A 17,638-nucleotide genomic window follows, 5' to 3' on the forward strand; every position below is an offset into this window, starting at 1 on the left:
GGGTGTGTAGTGTGTGCAGTGTGTCCAGTGTGTGTAGTGGGTGTGTAGTGTGTGCAGTGTGTATAGTGTGTCCAGTGTGTGTAGTGGGTGTGTAGTGTGTGCAGTGTGTATAGTGTGTGCAGTGTGTATAGTGTGTGTAGTGTGTGCAGTGTGTATAGTGTGTGTAGTGTGTCCAGTGTGTGTAGTGGGTGTGTAGTGTGTGCAGTGTATATAGTGTGTGTACTGTGTGCAGTGTGTATAGTGTGTGTAGTGGGTGTGTAGTGTGTGCAGTGTGTATAGTGTGTGTAGTGTGTGTAGTGTGTGTGTGTAGTGTGTGTATATTGTGTTACCTTCTGTAAGTTGATGGATCTGAGTTTCTCTGCTCTCCAGCTCCAGGTCCATTTGAGTCTGAGTCTCCTCCTGCTCACTGAGAACCAGACGCATCTCCTCTATCACACCCTGACACTCCTGCAGATCTACACACACACACACACACACACACACACACACAGTGATCGACTGAAATAACAGAATATTCCTGAGTATTGTTTTAGCTGTTTCAGTGAAACCATGTCAAACCTTATGTTGCCATAGTAACTGAAAAAATTGGGGGAAAAGCCACACAATGTGTGTGTGTGTGTGTGATGTGAATAACGTACTGCACCTTTAAGAGCTTTCTCGTAAAGATGGGCGTGACCCTCACTCTTAGAATCCGATGAACGAGTCTGGAATTAACACACACACGTTAAACTCAAACCTATGTAATAACAGGTATGTAAGGTGTCTATAACATGTCTATAAAGTGTATATTATTATCATTATTTACACTCCTGAGCTGCTGGATGGTGCGATCTCGGCTGGAGAGCTCGTTCTGTAGCTGGGATTTCATCTTCTCCACATCACTCAGCTTCTGTTTCAGAGATCTTTCTACATCGCGCATGGAGCAGATCTAAGCGCACACACACACACACACACACACACACACACACACACACACACACACACACACACACACACACACACACTGAGACATGTCCCCGAGGTTTAAAGTCTTCTGCTACACCTGACTCTGACAGTCTCAGACACCTCACCTCCTTCTGGACCTGCTGGATCTGTTTCTTGGAGTCGGCGAGTTTCTCCCTCAGATCAGACACCTCCTCCTCTCTCCTCTGAGCATCTAAAGACAGACTCGAGAACTGTCCACTACTGCACTTCAGCTCCTCCTTCAGCCTTTTAACACACACACACACACACACAGAACATTACAAAACCGGAATTTATTATACACCACTCTATATGCTAGTGTCATACACACTGATCAAATTCACTTCATCAGGACCTCAATAACAACTGTGTGTGTGTGTGTCAACAGAGCATGTGCATTACTAAGCTCAGGTAAGACTTCCTGTCAGCTATAACTCAGCTCAGGTAAGACTCACCTGCTGATCTCCGCCTCTCGTTTTTGAAGCTCCGCCTCCTTCTGAGCGATGGCCTCCTCGGCTACAGCAAGGAGCTCTCTCCTCCTCTCCACCTCTCTCTTTCGTGCCTCCTGTGCTTCCTGTTGGACAGTAGCAAGCTCCACCTCCTTCGCAGCAAGCTCCGCCTCCTTCTTGGCTAGCTGGGCTGCCTTATTAGACAGCTCGGTGTCCGTCTTCTCGTTTTGTTTGGGCGTGCTGTCCTTCACCGGAAGTGCTGCCCTCTGCTCGATGACCCCTTTCAGGTTGCTGACCTCAACCTGGAGGTCAGAGCTCACACTCTTGAGGTTGTCATGAATATTTTGACTTTCTAGCAGTTGTTGTTCCAGAGTTTTCACTCTCTCGCCCTTCCTCTCGCTCTCCTCCTGTAACCTGGAGACTTCCTCAGGCGTAACCTTCGCCTCACCAAAACGTTCCGCTTCCTGTTTGAGCCGGGTCACTTCCTGCTGTAGATTTTTGATGAGTGTGTTTGATGAGTCCGTCTGAGAGGTTCTGAAGACGGCACAGGTTTTCTCAGCGGTGTCCAGTTTCTCCTCCATCTCCTTCATCCTGGTGATGACTGAGTGAAACCTTCGCTGCTGCTCCTCCTCCATCTTCTGCTCAGTCTCTCGGAGAAGTCTGGTGCAGGACTGCCTCTCTTCTTCCAGCGCAGATTTCAGCTCCTGGACACAGAACTCCAGAGTCTGGCGTTCCCGCTGCAGATCCGAGATCCGCCCGTCCTTCTGACACAATTCCTTCTGAAGACGATCCACCTGACCTTTGACCTCAGCCACAGATGAGTCATTACGGCAGGCGCCGATGACGTTTGAAGAACCTGGAGATGGAGATGTACAGCAGATCGGTTATGTCCGACGTGAGTGGGTTTATTTTAATGATTAATACTCTAAGAATAAAGGGTAGCGTTATAGATGTATAACAGTATGCTCAAGCTGACCTTTGACCTCAGATGTAGGTGGATCATCTTCATCCTCATCCTCCACAAGATCTTCTAGGATGTTTGTGTCCTCAAGAGACCCTAGAGTGAAAATTAGTTATGGGGTCAGTAATACTCAAAACATTAACAATTTATTTATATAGACAACTATTAGGATGACCTTTGACCTTGTTTGCATATCGTGATGCACATTTTAAACGTTTTAATAGTTATAAAAGATTATAATCTGTTATTCTCTACCAGTGATGTGTGTTTAAATGTTTGTTTATATTCTGAAGGAAAACTTTATTAATGAAACGATCTAAAATCTTCCCTAATTAGGGGAAGCTTATTTTAATTAAAAACAAACAAAATGAAAAAATAATTAGTTATAATGTTCAAAAACAAATTTAATTTTATATTCCTATTTGAAAAGCATGCCTTGGATTGTATAAAAGATTTATAATTTAACAAAAAAAAGGAACCTCAGATAAAATCAGTGTGATGTCATGGGTTGCCATGCTCATATAAACCCCCCCGATCCAGGGTTGCCATGCTCATATAATACCCCCAATCCAATGTAAATGTTTTAAAAATGTTATAAAACAACATTATTATTATTATTATTATTATTATTATTATTATTATTATTATGGTAAAATTACTTTGTGAAATGTTCCCCATGACAAATTTCTTTATTCACATTAACGCACACATCCAGACATTGTTAAAAAAAAATAAATAAATAAGAAAAACGTGTCGCGTGTAGAAGGCGTGATCAGCGCCGCTTCACATGTCGCTACTTCTTTAGGGATGAAAGTCGTTTTCTGCCTTGTAGGAAGCGGCGACCTTTGACCCGATTCTCCTTCCCCGCCCCTCTGGTCGAGATAGAAGCTGGAAGGCTGGATTCAGCAGAGGAGGTGGAGCTAGTACCTTTCTTTAAAGGGGGCTGTCTGTGGATGTCCTCCGGTTCTGCCCTTTCCTGTCTACGCTTCCGGGTTTCGGGGCGTGTCCGGCGTTCTGAGCATGTGCAGCTGCGTTGCTGCTGGAGGAGGTCCTTAATCAGAGCGCTCTGAAAAAACAACAATTTGATTGGATTAAAAAATAAATAAAATAAATAACAATAACAAAATGATAAACAGGAATAATAATAATAATAATAATAATAATAATAATAATAATAATAATAATTTAATAATAAATAATTATATAATATAATATAATAATATATAATATAATAATTTCCTGAGCAGAACTTCCAAACAACCTAAAAAAAGGATTTCCTCATAATTAGGGCAGCCATTTACTTTTTTTTTTTGGAATGAGAATATCTTTATTAAATTCTATTGTTTATTTATAACTCATGTATTAAAAATGTAAAGCATATCCTGTAATGTAAAATCAATAATCCCCGCCCCCACAATTCTAATTCACGCCCCAGTTTAATGTTCACAAATGATCAGAATCTTACTGGATTTCTTTCTTAGGAGAATAATGTTCACGTTTTACACAAAATAATATTTAATTTACAAGATTTCATCAATGTGTTAACTTTTTCTTTTTTGGTAGTTAGGCGGGGCTTCATAAATCACAGACAAATAAAATGCAACATTTAGGGGCGGAGCAAAGAGACATGAAACAAATCAAAAGTAAAATTAAATGAAAGTTTAAATGAGACAAAAAATTGGGTTTGTTGTGTAAGTGGACAGTTAAGGAATTGAAGACGTTGTAGGGAACCGCAGCTAGTTATTAATTATTCATCATCATCATCACCACACTCACGTTCTTGGCGCTGTTCTCTTCGACTCGGTCCAGTGTGGCCTGAAGTTTAGAGATGGTCTCATCTTTCTCCACACACTGCACCATCAGATCATTCAGTCTCTCCTCACGACTCTGCAGCACACACACACCCACCCACACACCACACACACGACTTCTGGTGAAGAACAGGGACAGTTCTGGCTCTTCAGGGGTTGGACTCGGCCCCTTAGTTCCAGTGAAAGGAACTCTTAATGCTTCAGCTTCATACCAAGACATTCTGGACAATTTCATGCTCTTTGTGGGAACAGTTTGGGGATGACCCCTTCCTGTTCCAACATGACTGTACACCAGTGACCAAAGCAAGGTCCATAAAGACATGGATGAGTGAGTTTGGTGTGGAGGAACTTGACTGTCCTGCACAGAGTCCTGACCTCAACCACATAGAACACCTTTGGGATGGATTAGAGTTGAGACTCCGAGTCAGGCCAAAAGTTTTGGGACATCTGCCTTTCCATGCACATGAATGTAATATGGAGTTGTCCCACCCTTTGCAGCTATAACAGCTTCAACTCTTCTGGGAAGGCTTTCCACAAGGTTTAGGAGTGTGTTTATGGGAATTTTTGACCGTTCCTCTAGAAGCACATTTGTGAGGTCAGGCACTGATGTTGGACGAGAAGGTCTGGCTCACAGTCTCCGCTCTAATTCATCCCAAAGGTGTTCTATGGGGTTGAGGTCAGGACTGTGTATTAATTTATAGGGGTGTCCCAAGATTTTTGGCTATATAGTGTACACGTTTATAATAGAATGTGTAATGAGAGAAAGAAACCATGAGAGAGATTTCAGCCAATAGGAAATTAGATAAGGCTAACATGACAAGCACATCTGGAGCTAGAGAGCCTCTGATTGGCTGATACCAAATAAAAAAAATAAGTTAAAAGCGATTAGTAACTTAAACATGTTGGCTGTTAACAAGATAGCTAAATAAAGTCGGATTATTTGAGAATAAATTATTTCATCATTGCAGCTGGTTGTGATGGACATCATGGGATGTTTTACCTTCCTCACGTCCTCCAGCTCCTCCACCAGGCTGCTCTGAGCATCCAACTCTAACATAAAGAGATGAAGTACATTATATTAATTTCTTTAAATCAACGATATGAAAAACTATGCAGCTTTATATTAAAAAATGTCTAGAATTAATGACTTGTCTTCTGTGGGTGTGACCTGTATTTTGTGGGCGTGGCTTGTCTTTTGTTTTAATATTCCAAAGAGAAACAGTAACAGTGAAAGATCTTTATTTTCCTTCCTAATGTCTGTGTACGTGTTTACTGATAGTGAGAGGTCATGTGCTGCAAGAGAAGGAGAACTCATGCTCATAAGGTTTTATAAAATCCTCTCTACCTCATTCGAGTGAATTACACGGAAGCGGGAAAATAAAACCTTTCACTCGGTCTCTCGCTGATGTAGACGCAGAATAAGACCAAGACTAACCCCGAGTTCTGCTCTCCAGCTGTTTCTGGGTTTCACTGAGCTTCTCCCTCAGTTCTGTGACCTTTTCCTGAAGTTCACGCAGCATCACAGAGGGTCGGCCGTCACTGGTCACCAGGCACGAGTGAGCCGCTTCAGCGTCCTTCCTGATCCCGGCCAGGTCAGTAGACATGGAGTCAAGCATGCCGTCTAGAGAAGGAGGCTCTCGCTCCTATAACACACACACACACACACACACACACACACACACACATGCATATTTTCTTCATTCTGAAGCTCTGGACCTCTCTGGACCTGTGCTGCTGCCACGTGACTGGCTGATTAGAAAAATACATGAATTCTCAGGTGTTCCTAATAAAGTGGACAGTGAGTGCATACACTGTAAAACAATTACGATTTCTAATTCTGTCCAAGACAAAGGAGTTTTGTGCTCCTCACCTGTGCTCTAGCAGGATCTTCTCCATCACTGCAGGTTTCTCTGCCGGTTTTCTCCACCAGGTTTTTGAAAATCTCGAGCCGGCGCTCACACCGGTCCTCCACCAACTCCCTCTCTTTACTGATACGCTCACTGAGAAGAGAGAGAGAGAGAGAGAGAGAATGATGTTAAAAACCCCACTGGTCATCTTTGTGTACAGCAAAGAACAGTACAGAGAGGGAGGGAAGGAGGAAAGACGGGGGGAGACAGGGGGAGAAGTCCTACTTGTAATCGTTCTGCATCTGAGTGAAGAGCTCAGAGAACTCTTTTGTCACTTCCTCTCGGATTCGACCCTCCACAACTGTAGTCTCCGCCCTCAGCGTCCTCAACTGTTCCTGCAGCTCCTCTATCTGCAGCAGCTGATTCTACACACACACACGTTCACTTCATCCACACAGTAAATACACAAAAATAAGTGTTGCATGACCCCATGCTGACCTCGTACACCTCTTTATCCAGCAGCACAGTCTCCTTCCCTTCTTCCTCCTGTATCGTGTCTTCCAGCACGCTCTCCTCCTCATCCTCCTCCTCCTCCTCCTCAGACGTCTCGTCTCGGTCTCTGCGGCTGTTCTCCCATCGCACCAGAGACGTGCGGCGTGCCTCCCGCCGAGTCGCCTTATTAATGATAAAGGACACTTCCCTCGCACTCCTCTTCACCACCAACGAGAGGACAGAGGGGACAGAGAGGACCACCACCTGAGAGAGAGAGAGAGAGAGAGAGAGAGAGAGAGAGAAACAGAGCCAGACAGAGAGAGAAAGAGCGAGAGAGACAGAAAGGGAGAGAGGGAGCACGAGACAGAGAGAGATAGACAGAAAGAGAAAGATCGAGAGCACACGAGACACAGAGAGAGAGAGAGAGGGAAAGAGACAGAGCACTGTGCTGTTGAATTCAGGATTCTGATTGGTCAGAAACTGTTGATTAATTTCCTCTGATTGTGGTGCAGCTGCAAATCTAATATCTAATTCAAATAATATTTGTCACATACATTTTCATACACGGTACAACATGCAGTGAAATGTTTTTTCACGACTGTCCGGCATGTAAACATTTATAAAAAGTATGTTAGAAAGAGATCCATAAAAAAAAAGATAAGAATAAAACGAGTATATTAAAAGTATAAAAATAGAAAATAAAGTAAAATAAAATATAATATAGATAAATAAAAATAATATAAAAAAATAAAAATAGGTGTAAAAATATGAAATTATAGGTGTAAGTAGACACATGAACATTATATATATCTAATATTTTTTATTATTTTCATAGTATAACTGTTCATTCACATAGAAGACCAGAGTGTATTATTCTCTCTCTCTCTCTCTCTCTCCCCCCCCAACACACCTTCTGTGCCACGGCAGAGAACTTGAGGACGTTGAGTGTCTCGTCATACATGGAGGCACACTGGTTGATGTTGACGATCATGGCCGCTCTCCCTCGGCCTGTGAAGAACCCCTGCAGGTAGTGGGTCAGTTTACTCTCTCTGAACGGAACATGCTGCCTGCGGGGAGAGAGAGAGAGAGAGAGAGATCAGCTTTTAATATGCAAATAAGAATCCAGGAAAGGGGAGGGCCTGCAGGGATCTGGCATCATATTCTATTTAAATGAGCAGCTGGACTTATGTCTTTTTTGTCTAATGATCTTATATTTGTGATTCCTTTAACATGCTTTGGGGGGAGATGAATTTAAGATAAAGTTCAAAACTAAATACAATTTAAAGTTCAGTATAAATGATGGTGAGCAATAACTAAGAGTGAAGAGAGGGAGATGGAGAATGAAGGAGGTGGTGGGGGTGAAGAGGAGGTGAAGGAGGTGGTGGTGGTGAAGAGGAGGTGAAGGAGGTGGTGGTGGTGAAGAGGAGGTGAAGGAGGTGGTGGTGGTGAAGAGGAGGTGAAGGAGGTGGTGGGGGTGAAGAGGAGGTGAAGGAGGTGGTGGTGGTGAAGAGGAGGTGAAGGAGGTGGTGGGGGTGAAGAGGAGGTGAAGGAGGTGGTGGGGGTGAAGAGGAGGTGAAGGAGGTGGTGGGGGTGAAGAGGAGGTGAACACACCTGGCCTGCTGGCTGCCTTTCAGAGCATTGATGCATTTCCCCAGACTGAGCAGAGAGGTGTTGATGTTTCCTGCCTCCTTCAGTCGATCTCCTTTATTCTGAGTTTTACCACATCGCTCTGATCCAGCCAGGTCACACAGAGACAGCCTACAACACACACACACACACACACACACACACACACACACACACAGTTAAAGGAGTGGCTTGTACGTATTTACGTATTCCACCTAAAATTAAATAAGTATGAATCTGAACATGTGAGTAGTTGAGAGCTGATTTATTAACAGCACTGGATTGTGGTTGCCAGGTCTGGGCTCCGGAACAGCTCTCAGTTTCTCGGCCATTATTTATTATTCATTAGTGGTTTAAAATGGCACTCACTCACTGACAGACTGCACACTGAGAGAGGAGACGTCCTTAATCCTTAAAATCCTCACCGTGAAGATACTGTGACTGAGAGAGAGAGAGATTGCTTTAATGCAAGTGTGTAATATTCATATATTAACATTTATATAAGGAGCTCTCATTCCTCCTGCGTGTGTGTGTGTGTTCTCACCTCCTGCTGGACAGCTGATTGAGTTTGGTGGATGAAATACTCTGGTTCTTTTTGCCCAGTTTCATAACTTTAAACGCTTCATCTGAGCTGTTCACCTGCACCCAGCGCAGATCTAACACACACACACACACACACACACACACACACACACCACTAACGATGAACATTAATGTATAGATTATTTACAAAGTGCTTGAGAAATGTGTTAGTGTGTGGTTTATACGTCTCATGTGTGTGTGTGTGCGCGTGTGTAAAAACATCATTCACAGTAACGAATAAAAGTGTACAGAACTCACAAATGAAGAGTTCTGTGGTTTGGCGGGTGATTAACCGAGATAAAGAGTGTGATGGACTGATGTTTAGACCCATGCTGAAGCAGTGGTCAGTGTGTGTGTGTGTGTGTGTGTGTGTGTGTCGCGGGGGTCGTACCCTTGATGAAGGAGTTCCCCTTGGTGTCCTGACAGAGGCGCAGGTTGGCCCGGCGTGCCCCAGTGCCACTCGGCTGCTCCAGTAAATCGTGGATGTTCTCGTTGTAGATCTCGCAGAAGGACACCCAGACGGAGAACCTGGTGTGGAGATCCACGTCTACCCCGAAGCTCCTGTCCGACACCGGGCCTTCGGGATCGACCAGTTCCGAACCTGCGGGATTCCACCGGATGCTCGTGATTACTCATCAATCATGATAGGATACAAACCTTCAAGAACTTTTAGGCTTCATGAAGCAACATCTCCAGAACATCTCATTCATCTCCACAATAAAACCTCAGCAGATGTATGAGTGTGTGTGTGTTTACCTTCAGATCTGGAGCTGGAGCTCAGGCTGCTTGTATTTTTCTGAGCATCATTCTGAGAGAGAAACAAAATCACAAATAAAGACATAAGAAGAAGAGAAGAACATCTCACCATTCTCCACATGCTCACAGTGTGATGTAAAACGTCTCGTTCCTGAGGACGAGGAGCGTGACCTCACTGAGGAGGTTTCTCTCTCATCCAGCAGTGATCCGGCTCACCTCTCTGAGGAGTCTGAGGAGGTTGCGTTTGCTGATGTTCTCCTCCACCTGCTGCTCCTTGCTGAGCTTCAGGACGTCCTGAGCGCGGTGAGGCTTCACGCTGCTCTGGGTGAAGATACGACCCTCCAGACTGCCGAAGATCAGGTTTAAGGAGCGTGGCAGGATGCCCACGTCGTGTTCTGGGCCTGAAACACACACACAGCTAATAACCTAAACCGAAGGTGGTGATTAATTCTCTATAACAGCAGCGCAGGTTTATTTTAATGCACTCGCTCTAATACATTATTGTTTCCATGGCAACAGCTCGTGCACAGGGACATGTACGGAGGAGGCTCCACGTAAACCTAGACAGATATTTACGTAATGTTATCGGAAGGAGTCTCCAGTGTCAGAGGTAAAGCTGTAATACATTTTTGTGGTGTGTGTCTGATTGAGGATGATGATGAGGATGATGACTGTAACATGTGCAGCACAAACCTAAAAACGTGAAGGTCTTTCCGGCGTTCGTGACTCCGTACGTGAAGACCAGCGAGTTTTTTCCCTCCAGGACATCTCTGACCAGATTTTTCACCGTGCCATCAAACAGGTCCTTCTGCGACATGTCCGCCCCGAAAACCTAAAACACACACGGAGCGCTGGACGTCACTGCGGTGTGACGCAACATCCTTCAGAGCCGGAGGTTCTTCACTCAAGTTCCTGCAATACAATAATTCTGGAAAGCACTACACACGTGGGACGTTCCTCAGGATTCTTCACACATCAGTTTAATAAAAACAACACTATACTTTTTTGGGGGAAAAAATAACTTGAAGTCAATTGTAATTAATAATACATGTTTATCTGAGTCTTCTTAACAAATCTGAATCACAGATAGATTGATTCTTTTGCCATTTGGTTCAGTTTGCTTTCAGACTGTAGATAAGGAAGCGGCTCAAAAAGCAACAAAACGTCATGTGTAGAGACAAAAACATCCTTTCATCCATTCATTAGTCCAAATAAACCTTTACCATGTGCATGCAGGAGCCACAAAGCTCACAGAGCCAGAGCTCAATAAACAGATCCACCATTAGATAAATCGTTGAGTTACGATGTTTTGTGCATTACGCTGAATTTTTATTCTCTCTTATTGTTTATTGATTCATTTCTCCAGAACTCATGGCACTTCTGCAGCTCTAAAGCGCTGTGCTTTGGCTCGGTCAGAGTCGATTCAATTCGATTCATAGGGGAGTCGATTCAATGTCAAGTGGATCCAGTTTGATTCAGAGTCGAGTCAATTCAAATGAGTCAGAGTTGAGTCGATTCAATTTGATTCACTTTCTCATTAGAGTTCACTTGAAACTTTTTCCTTCATGTATTTATTTATTACACAAATACCTGAGAGAACTGAAAGCGCTGTGCCGTTTGCGGAACCGATTTATCACCTCCTCGGGCCGAGAGAGACGACCTCGGGGCCTTGAGGAGAACCGTGTCAGGGGCATGGATGGTGACGCAGTCCTGTGTGAAGAAAAGGAAAAACCCATACAGAAATATAACCCTAATGAAATGAGTGTGTTGGTAGTAATGGCATGCTTTAAGGAACTGTCAAAAACATCTTCAGGTGTGTTGGAGAGATCAGGAATCTACAGTGTAAGTGATTCTCAGGGAATAAGCAGTGACCACTTCAAACTCACCTGAGATTCACCACTGTCCATTTCAGCCTGGGAGAAGGGTCTTATCCGGAGGTACACCTGTAAAAACTCTCTGTCAAAGAAGCCGGAGTCCTGCACACAAACACACACCATGTATGAACACACCAAAGCAAATGGTCACAGGTGAGATGTGACAGGACGAGATCCCACCTGAGCCTCTGCAATTTCAGTCAGATCCAAGCGCAGATCTCTCCTCAGGTCGTCCACCAGGATGGTCTCTGCCCTGGCCACCTTCTCGTTAAAGCATGACTCCATCATGGTGCTGAAATCCTGCAGAACTTCTTAGAAGAAACAAAACTCTCATAAGACTTTATTTACATGTTGGTAAGTGATTGTTTATCATCACAACCATGCCTAATTCTTCTGTAGGGGTCACTTCCGGTTTATACTTACTGTTTATTTAAGCTAACATGTTAGCTCTGTTTATGAAGAGGTTTAACTCACCTGGATGACGGTTACAACTCCTCCGGCGATCAAAATACACCTCTACTCTTCCTAATTACTAACTTAACCAACTGAAAAACAACAACACAAACAACTGTCACGGAAATATGGGCTAATTATTAAAGGTTTTCTGCTTCATAGCGTTGATTTTTATAGCTCACTAATCCACAACCGCCATGTCTTTCCTCAAACCGACAGTGGCTCGCGGTCTTCTATTCAAATCTGGCCAATCAGCGTGAAGAAAGAAGGAACGCAAGGAATGAGTGTTCTTCAGAATCACGACGGCGCACGATTTGCGCAATATTTGCGCATGCTAAAGCAAAATATAGTTAAAATCGTTAAAAATAAGGTGTTTTTATTTCTCTTTCTAGTATACTTTCCATTTACCAAAAAAATATATGAAATGCTGTTTTCTGTAGCTGACGTAATTAATGCGATTAATAACGTCTTTTTCGCTAGACAGAGAAGGAAATCAGTCTCTTCAGGAAATACATGCTAATACTTCAATATATTTTTCCACACACACATTTAAATTTCTATTTTGTCTTTTGTATATTGATATTGTTGTAATTACTTTGATTTTTGTTTTAATTATATTTGTTTAAGCTGTTTTGTGGCGTGTGGTTTGTATATTCTGTGGCTACATGAGCATAAACTGTTCATATGGACTAACATAATAAAGCCTTTAATAAATAAAACCCTGACTTCATTAAAAAATGGTAATAATGTTATTTAAAATTGAATTCTGAATTAAACCGACATCATATCTGTCAGCCACCTACACCCTGCTACACTATGTTTCCAAAAGTATTGGGACACCCCTCCAAACCAGGTGTTGTTTTTCAGGGGTTGGACTCGGCCCCTTAGTTCCAGTGAAAGGAACTCTTAATGTTTCAGCTTCATACCAAGACATTTTGGACAATTTCATGCTCTTTGTGGGAACAGTTTGGGGATGACCCCTTCCTGTTCCAACATGACTGCACACCAGTGACCAAAGCAAGGTCCATAAAGACATGGATGAGTGAGTTTGGTGTGGAGGAACTAGACTGTCCTGCACAGAGTCCTGACCTCAACCCCATAGAACACCTTTGGGATGAATTAGAGTTGAGACTGTGAGCCAGACCTTCTCGTCCAACATCAGTGCCTGACCTCACAAATGTGCTTCTAGAGGAACGGTCAAAAATTCCCATAAACACACTCCTAAACCTTGTGGACAGCCTTCCCAGAAGAGTTGAAGCTGTTATAGCTGCAAAGGGCGGGACAACTCCATATTACATTCATGTGCATGTAAAGGCAGATGTCCCAAAACTTTTGGCAATAATGTGTACAATGAAGGTGAAAATTAAAATTCATTTATCTGCAAATGAGTTGTTAACATGTAGAGAAAAGAAAAAAACTACAATGACTTTAATGACTACATGACTAAATATTTCTCCCTAATTCAGAGGCCACAGGTAGCAGTGGTGAGAAAAAAACTCTCTGAGACGACACCAGGAAGAAACGTGAAGTGTAAACAGACTGAAAACTGAAGTCATCCTCTTCTGGGTGAAGTCTGATAGTGTGATTATAAATTAAACAGGATGGAGAGGGTTTACAGGATGTTCAGAATGAGCAGGTTGTGAAGAAGAGTCCTGAGATGAGCACAGGACTGAATTCATCATCACAGCAGCAGCTCTTACAACGTCCAGGGGAGATTATTGACCAGAAAACCGATCGATCCGTGCTCAGAAAAACCTTCTGAATCTCTAACAATGTTTTAAACTTCCAAAAATATACATTAAAAAAATATCCATGATTCCAATATAAACTAGATTTTTAAAGTTCGTTGCGACAAACTTTGATGTTGGCTTGATGAAGCAAGTAGTCATCACGTGATGTCACCCGGACATGCATCATGCAATTCCCCTTATTGTGCTGAACATTTTGATATGTCACGTGTATGTTGGGGTAATGTTGAAATTCTGCTTATTTTGGGGGCATGGCGCAGATGTGACGTCATGCGACATCATCCTGACACACATCACGCACTTCCCCTCATTGTGCTGAATGTTTTGAAATATCACATGTGTATGTTGGAGTAATTTTGCAAATCCACTTATTTTGGGGGCGTGGCACGGACGTGACATCATGTGACGTTACCCAACACACGTCATGAAGTTCCCCTCATTGTTCTGAGTGTTTTGATATGTCACATGTGTATGCTGGGGCCAATTTTGGGGACCAAAAACCAAAATTCCAATCAGATCCAAAATTTACGGCTTCATCCCGCCCCAAGATTCTGAAGGAGCTGGCCGAGTTTGGTGTCGATATCTCGAAAGCCGGCCGAGTTATAAACCTCCAAAGTTTTGAATGGAATTCTATCAGGAAAAAGGCCACTTTGAGCTTCCGTACCGGGAATACCGGAATTCCGATTCCTTAGAAAAGTAATAGCAACAAACTTCAGACCAGGCGCAGCAACCGTGCCGAGTTTGGTGCATGTCGCTCAAAACCTCTAGGAGGAGTTACTCTTGATAATTAATTGTCTAAGAAAAATAATCCTAAGAAGTTTAAACAGGAAAACAGAATGTTGGCTTTTTCAAGCCTGCATAAAACATAATGAATACCAGAGCATGATAATATTTTAAAGCAAAACAAGCAAAAAAAATCTTTATTCACATATAATCAATAAAGTCAATAAAGCAAAAGAACTTCATCACAATGGAATCGAGCAAGTTGGAATAAAGAAAAAATACTGAAAGAAAAAAAAAGAAATTAAATAAAGCTATCAAAACACAGCGGAACATTAGAAAGTCTCAAATCAAAGCTCATTTATCTGACGACTTCCTCGGACCTATCATCACTTTCTCATCATCATCTTCTTCTTCTTCTTCATACTGACAGTGACAAGACACCTGATAACCGCTGACACCACCCACACAGACCCACACACACACACAAACACACACACACAAACACACACACACAAACACACACACACAAACACACAACCAAAGTAAAGTAAAGTAAATTCAGGAGAATTAAAGTCACAATCTGTTCACCATCATTCAGTCAAAAATCTCAAATATTTGTATAAAATGGTCAGTGCTTTAGTTGTGCTGTGGGCAGCGGACATGAAAATCACCGTCACCGAGGGACCGAACACCGTCATCAAGTTAAGAAACATTCAGAAAGCACATTAGTAACTTTTCCAAATCCATCAGCTTCCTGTTTCCCCATCACAGACCATTACTGGAACCGGACATCTCACCCTGGTTAAAAACCTTTACATAGAAATATTCACAGAAATGACATGAATAAAATTGCCAGCAATTATCACAACAGTGTGTGAGTTAAAGCGAGTCAGAGGTAACGAAGCCTGCTGCTGCTGCTGCTTCCTCCGACGTCGGTTTCAGTGATAATGTTCACCTCTTCTCTCTCTTCACTCGGGAACAGATCGTGTCTCGTCTTTAAAGTCACTCAGGATGTTTTTAGCTCCACTTTGCCACGAGAGCAGACTCTCCATCGGCGTCTTTCCATCCTGAGAAACACAACACACAAATAACAAACAGACATTAATTAACAACACCGCCATCTAAACACAATTAAAACAGGTATTTTTTTAAAAATCCAAAATTCTAGAGCTGAAATTTGAGATTTAACGTCATGATGAAACGTCGACACAAAACACACACAGAGAGATGAGTTAATTATAATTCAAAAAAAGTGTGGCGATGTTCTCAGGGTGTTTCCTGTCTGTTTCTTGTCTGTCTGTCTGCCTGTCTACATGTATGTCTGTCTACCTGTCTGTCTGTCTGCCTCTCTGTCATTCCATCTTTTTGTCTGTCTGTCTGTCTGCCTGTCTGTCCAGCCATCCTTTGGTCTGTCTGTCTGTCTGTCTGTCTCTCTGCCTGTCTGCTTGTCTGTCTACCTGTCTGTCTGTCTGCCGCTCTGTCCATCCATCTTTTTGTCTGTCTGTCCATCTATCCTTTTGTCTTTCTGCTTGTCTGTCTACATGTATGTCTATCTGTCTGTCTGTCTGTCTGTCTCTCTGTCCATCCATCCTCTTGTCTGTTTGCCTGTCTGTCTGTCTGTCTGTCTGCTTGTCTGTGAGTCTGACCTTTCATTAGCCTCAGACTCTCGAATTCCCTCCAAATCTGCTGGATTTAAATAATTGTAGTTGGATTGTTGGGTATAATGCTTGTGGTCTCTGCCTGACTAGCGCTCTGGTTAATCGCTGTGTTAGCATGTGTGTCATGACATTTAGCAAGAAGTGGAGTGTTGCACCGTGGAGGTGATGATGTCACGTCACGTCTTTTTTCTCCCTTGTTGGGTGTTAGCACTCACGTCATTTTTGTTCTTCATGTTAGCGCCGTACATCAGCAGCAGCTTGATCATCTTGAACCTGTTGATCCTCACTGCGTCATGCAGTGGTGTGTCTCCTTCCTACACACACACACACACACACACACACACACACACACACACACACACAGTTAGTCTTGATGTTATTTTATAGAAGTTTAAGTAAGTGTAGTGTGCTTCTGGAGCTTTTACTCTGTCTCTGGCGTTAATGTCGGCTCCGCAGTGGATCAGATGCTCTGCACACTCGTAGTGACCCGTCCGAACGGCCACGTGCAGCGGTGTGCTGAGTAACTGAACACACACACACACACAGAATGCAGAGTGAGGATGTTGTTGTATTCATGAAGCTGTTGCTTGCACATGATTAGGGTGGGGTTCGAGTGAGGGGGCGGAGTCAGCAGTTCAGAAGAGTATATTCTGTATAAACTACAACCTTTTTTTTAAAAAAAAAATCGATTTAATTTACCTAATTATTATATTTTATGTCAGAAGTCAAGAAATTTCACACAAAGCCAAATGATCGATGCATATATATTCTTTGCATAAAAAACTATTATCATTTAGTTTGCTATACACGGCTTATAGAGACCTTTCGAATACATATATGTCTTTATTATGATTTTTTAAAATTAATTATTAGTTATTTATGAATGTTTACTATATTATTTTATATTTCTGTTTCTATCAGGAAGCCCTTACCTTGTCTCTGGAGTTCAGTTTTCCTCCTTCATTAAGCAGCAACTCCAGTGCAGGAAGACTGCCTCCTCTACACACCCAGTGTACTGCTGTCGCATCCAACTACACACACACACACACACACACACACAGGTGTATAGTAAGTACAGGTGTGATGTGCCTGGTTGTTCTGAACATCCTCAGTTTACCAACGATTACAATTCATTCATGTATTTAAAAATACGACACATCATAGTTTTTATCCGTTTAAAGCTACATTCAGAGTGAGTTCCTGTTCTCATGTTATAGCAGCGATAAACAGGGGGAGAGAGACAATGAGAGAGAAAGAGAGAGAGAGAGAGAGAGAGAGAGAGAGAAAGAGAGAGAGAGAGCTATAAACACTATAAACACTCTTTCCCTCTCCAGTCTCTCTTTATTCTCCTCTGTCCTGGGTGTGTGTAATCTCACAGTTCTGGTGATCAGTGTACACACAGTCTTTATCTTCTACCTGGTCTTTGTTCTCTATACACGCTCCGGCCTCCAGGAGTCTCCTAATGACCTCCATGTGACCTCCGTAACACGCTTTATGCAGAGCTGACCGCTTAAACTGAGACACAGAGAGAGATGGTTCATGGGCTGAGTTTGATTTCTGTCACATTTTTTATACAACCACATATTGTATTTAATACAGAGCTGAATCTGCTTCAAAAATAAATAGCATAAATAAGCAGAATATAATTAAATTAAATTAAATTCTAAAGATATATCCTCTAAATTCTAATAAGAA

General features: G+C 42.6%; 2 protein-coding genes across 5 annotated transcripts in view; both read right to left on the bottom strand.

Moving 5' to 3' along the window:
* kif20ba (kinesin family member 20Ba) overlaps positions 1–12,037 on the bottom strand; it is a 30,434-nt gene extending 18,397 nt beyond the window's left edge. For 2 of the 4 annotated variants that reach the window (XM_058399549.1, XM_058399546.1), the window contains exons 1-25: positions 11,836–12,037; positions 11,542–11,669; positions 11,374–11,463; positions 11,078–11,197; positions 10,181–10,319; positions 9,704–9,888; positions 9,488–9,539; positions 9,123–9,332; positions 8,694–8,805; positions 8,519–8,590; positions 8,135–8,281; positions 7,434–7,590; positions 6,530–6,787; positions 6,317–6,456; positions 6,055–6,184; positions 5,620–5,827; positions 5,183–5,234; positions 4,150–4,279; positions 3,301–3,439; positions 2,389–2,469; positions 1,419–2,268; positions 1,071–1,209; positions 806–928; positions 644–704; positions 330–455 (exon numbers count right to left, since the gene is read on the bottom strand). In XM_058399549.1, coding sequence (XP_058255532.1) covers positions 330–455; positions 644–704; positions 806–928; positions 1,071–1,209; positions 1,419–2,268; positions 2,389–2,469; positions 3,301–3,439; positions 4,150–4,279; positions 5,183–5,234; positions 5,620–5,827; positions 6,055–6,184; positions 6,317–6,456; positions 6,530–6,787; positions 7,434–7,590; positions 8,135–8,281; positions 8,519–8,590; positions 8,694–8,805; positions 9,123–9,332; positions 9,488–9,539; positions 9,704–9,888; positions 10,181–10,319; positions 11,078–11,197; positions 11,374–11,463; positions 11,542–11,649 — 3,829 coding nt within the window. In that variant the 5' untranslated portion in view covers positions 11,650–11,669; positions 11,836–12,037. Of the gene's footprint in view, positions 1–329; positions 456–643; positions 705–805; positions 929–1,070; positions 1,210–1,418; positions 2,269–2,388; positions 2,470–3,300; positions 3,440–4,149; positions 4,280–5,182; positions 5,235–5,619; positions 5,828–6,054; positions 6,185–6,316; positions 6,457–6,529; positions 6,788–7,433; positions 7,591–8,134; positions 8,282–8,518; positions 8,591–8,693; positions 8,806–9,122; positions 9,333–9,487; positions 9,540–9,703; positions 9,889–10,180; positions 10,320–11,077; positions 11,198–11,373; positions 11,464–11,541; positions 11,673–11,835 lie in introns of all 4 variants that reach the window. The other 2 variants (XM_058399548.1, XM_058399547.1) reach the window with 2 other exon arrangements.
* A 2,480-nt stretch (positions 12,038–14,517) lies between these two features.
* ankrd1a (ankyrin repeat domain 1a (cardiac muscle)) overlaps positions 14,518–17,638 on the bottom strand; it is a 14,185-nt gene continuing 11,064 nt past the window's right edge. The window contains exons 5-9 of the mRNA XM_058398357.1: positions 17,360–17,458; positions 16,876–16,974; positions 16,369–16,467; positions 16,159–16,257; positions 14,518–15,352 (exon numbers count right to left, since the gene is read on the bottom strand). Of these exons, the coding sequence (XP_058254340.1) occupies positions 15,254–15,352; positions 16,159–16,257; positions 16,369–16,467; positions 16,876–16,974; positions 17,360–17,458 (495 nt within the window). The 3' untranslated portion in view covers positions 14,518–15,253. The remainder of the gene's footprint in view (positions 15,353–16,158; positions 16,258–16,368; positions 16,468–16,875; positions 16,975–17,359; positions 17,459–17,638) is intronic.

Source organism: Hemibagrus wyckioides, linkage group LG09, assembly GCF_019097595.1.
Source record: "Hemibagrus wyckioides isolate EC202008001 linkage group LG09, SWU_Hwy_1.0, whole genome shotgun sequence".
Classification (NCBI taxonomy): Eukaryota; Metazoa; Chordata; class Actinopteri; order Siluriformes; family Bagridae; genus Hemibagrus; species Hemibagrus wyckioides.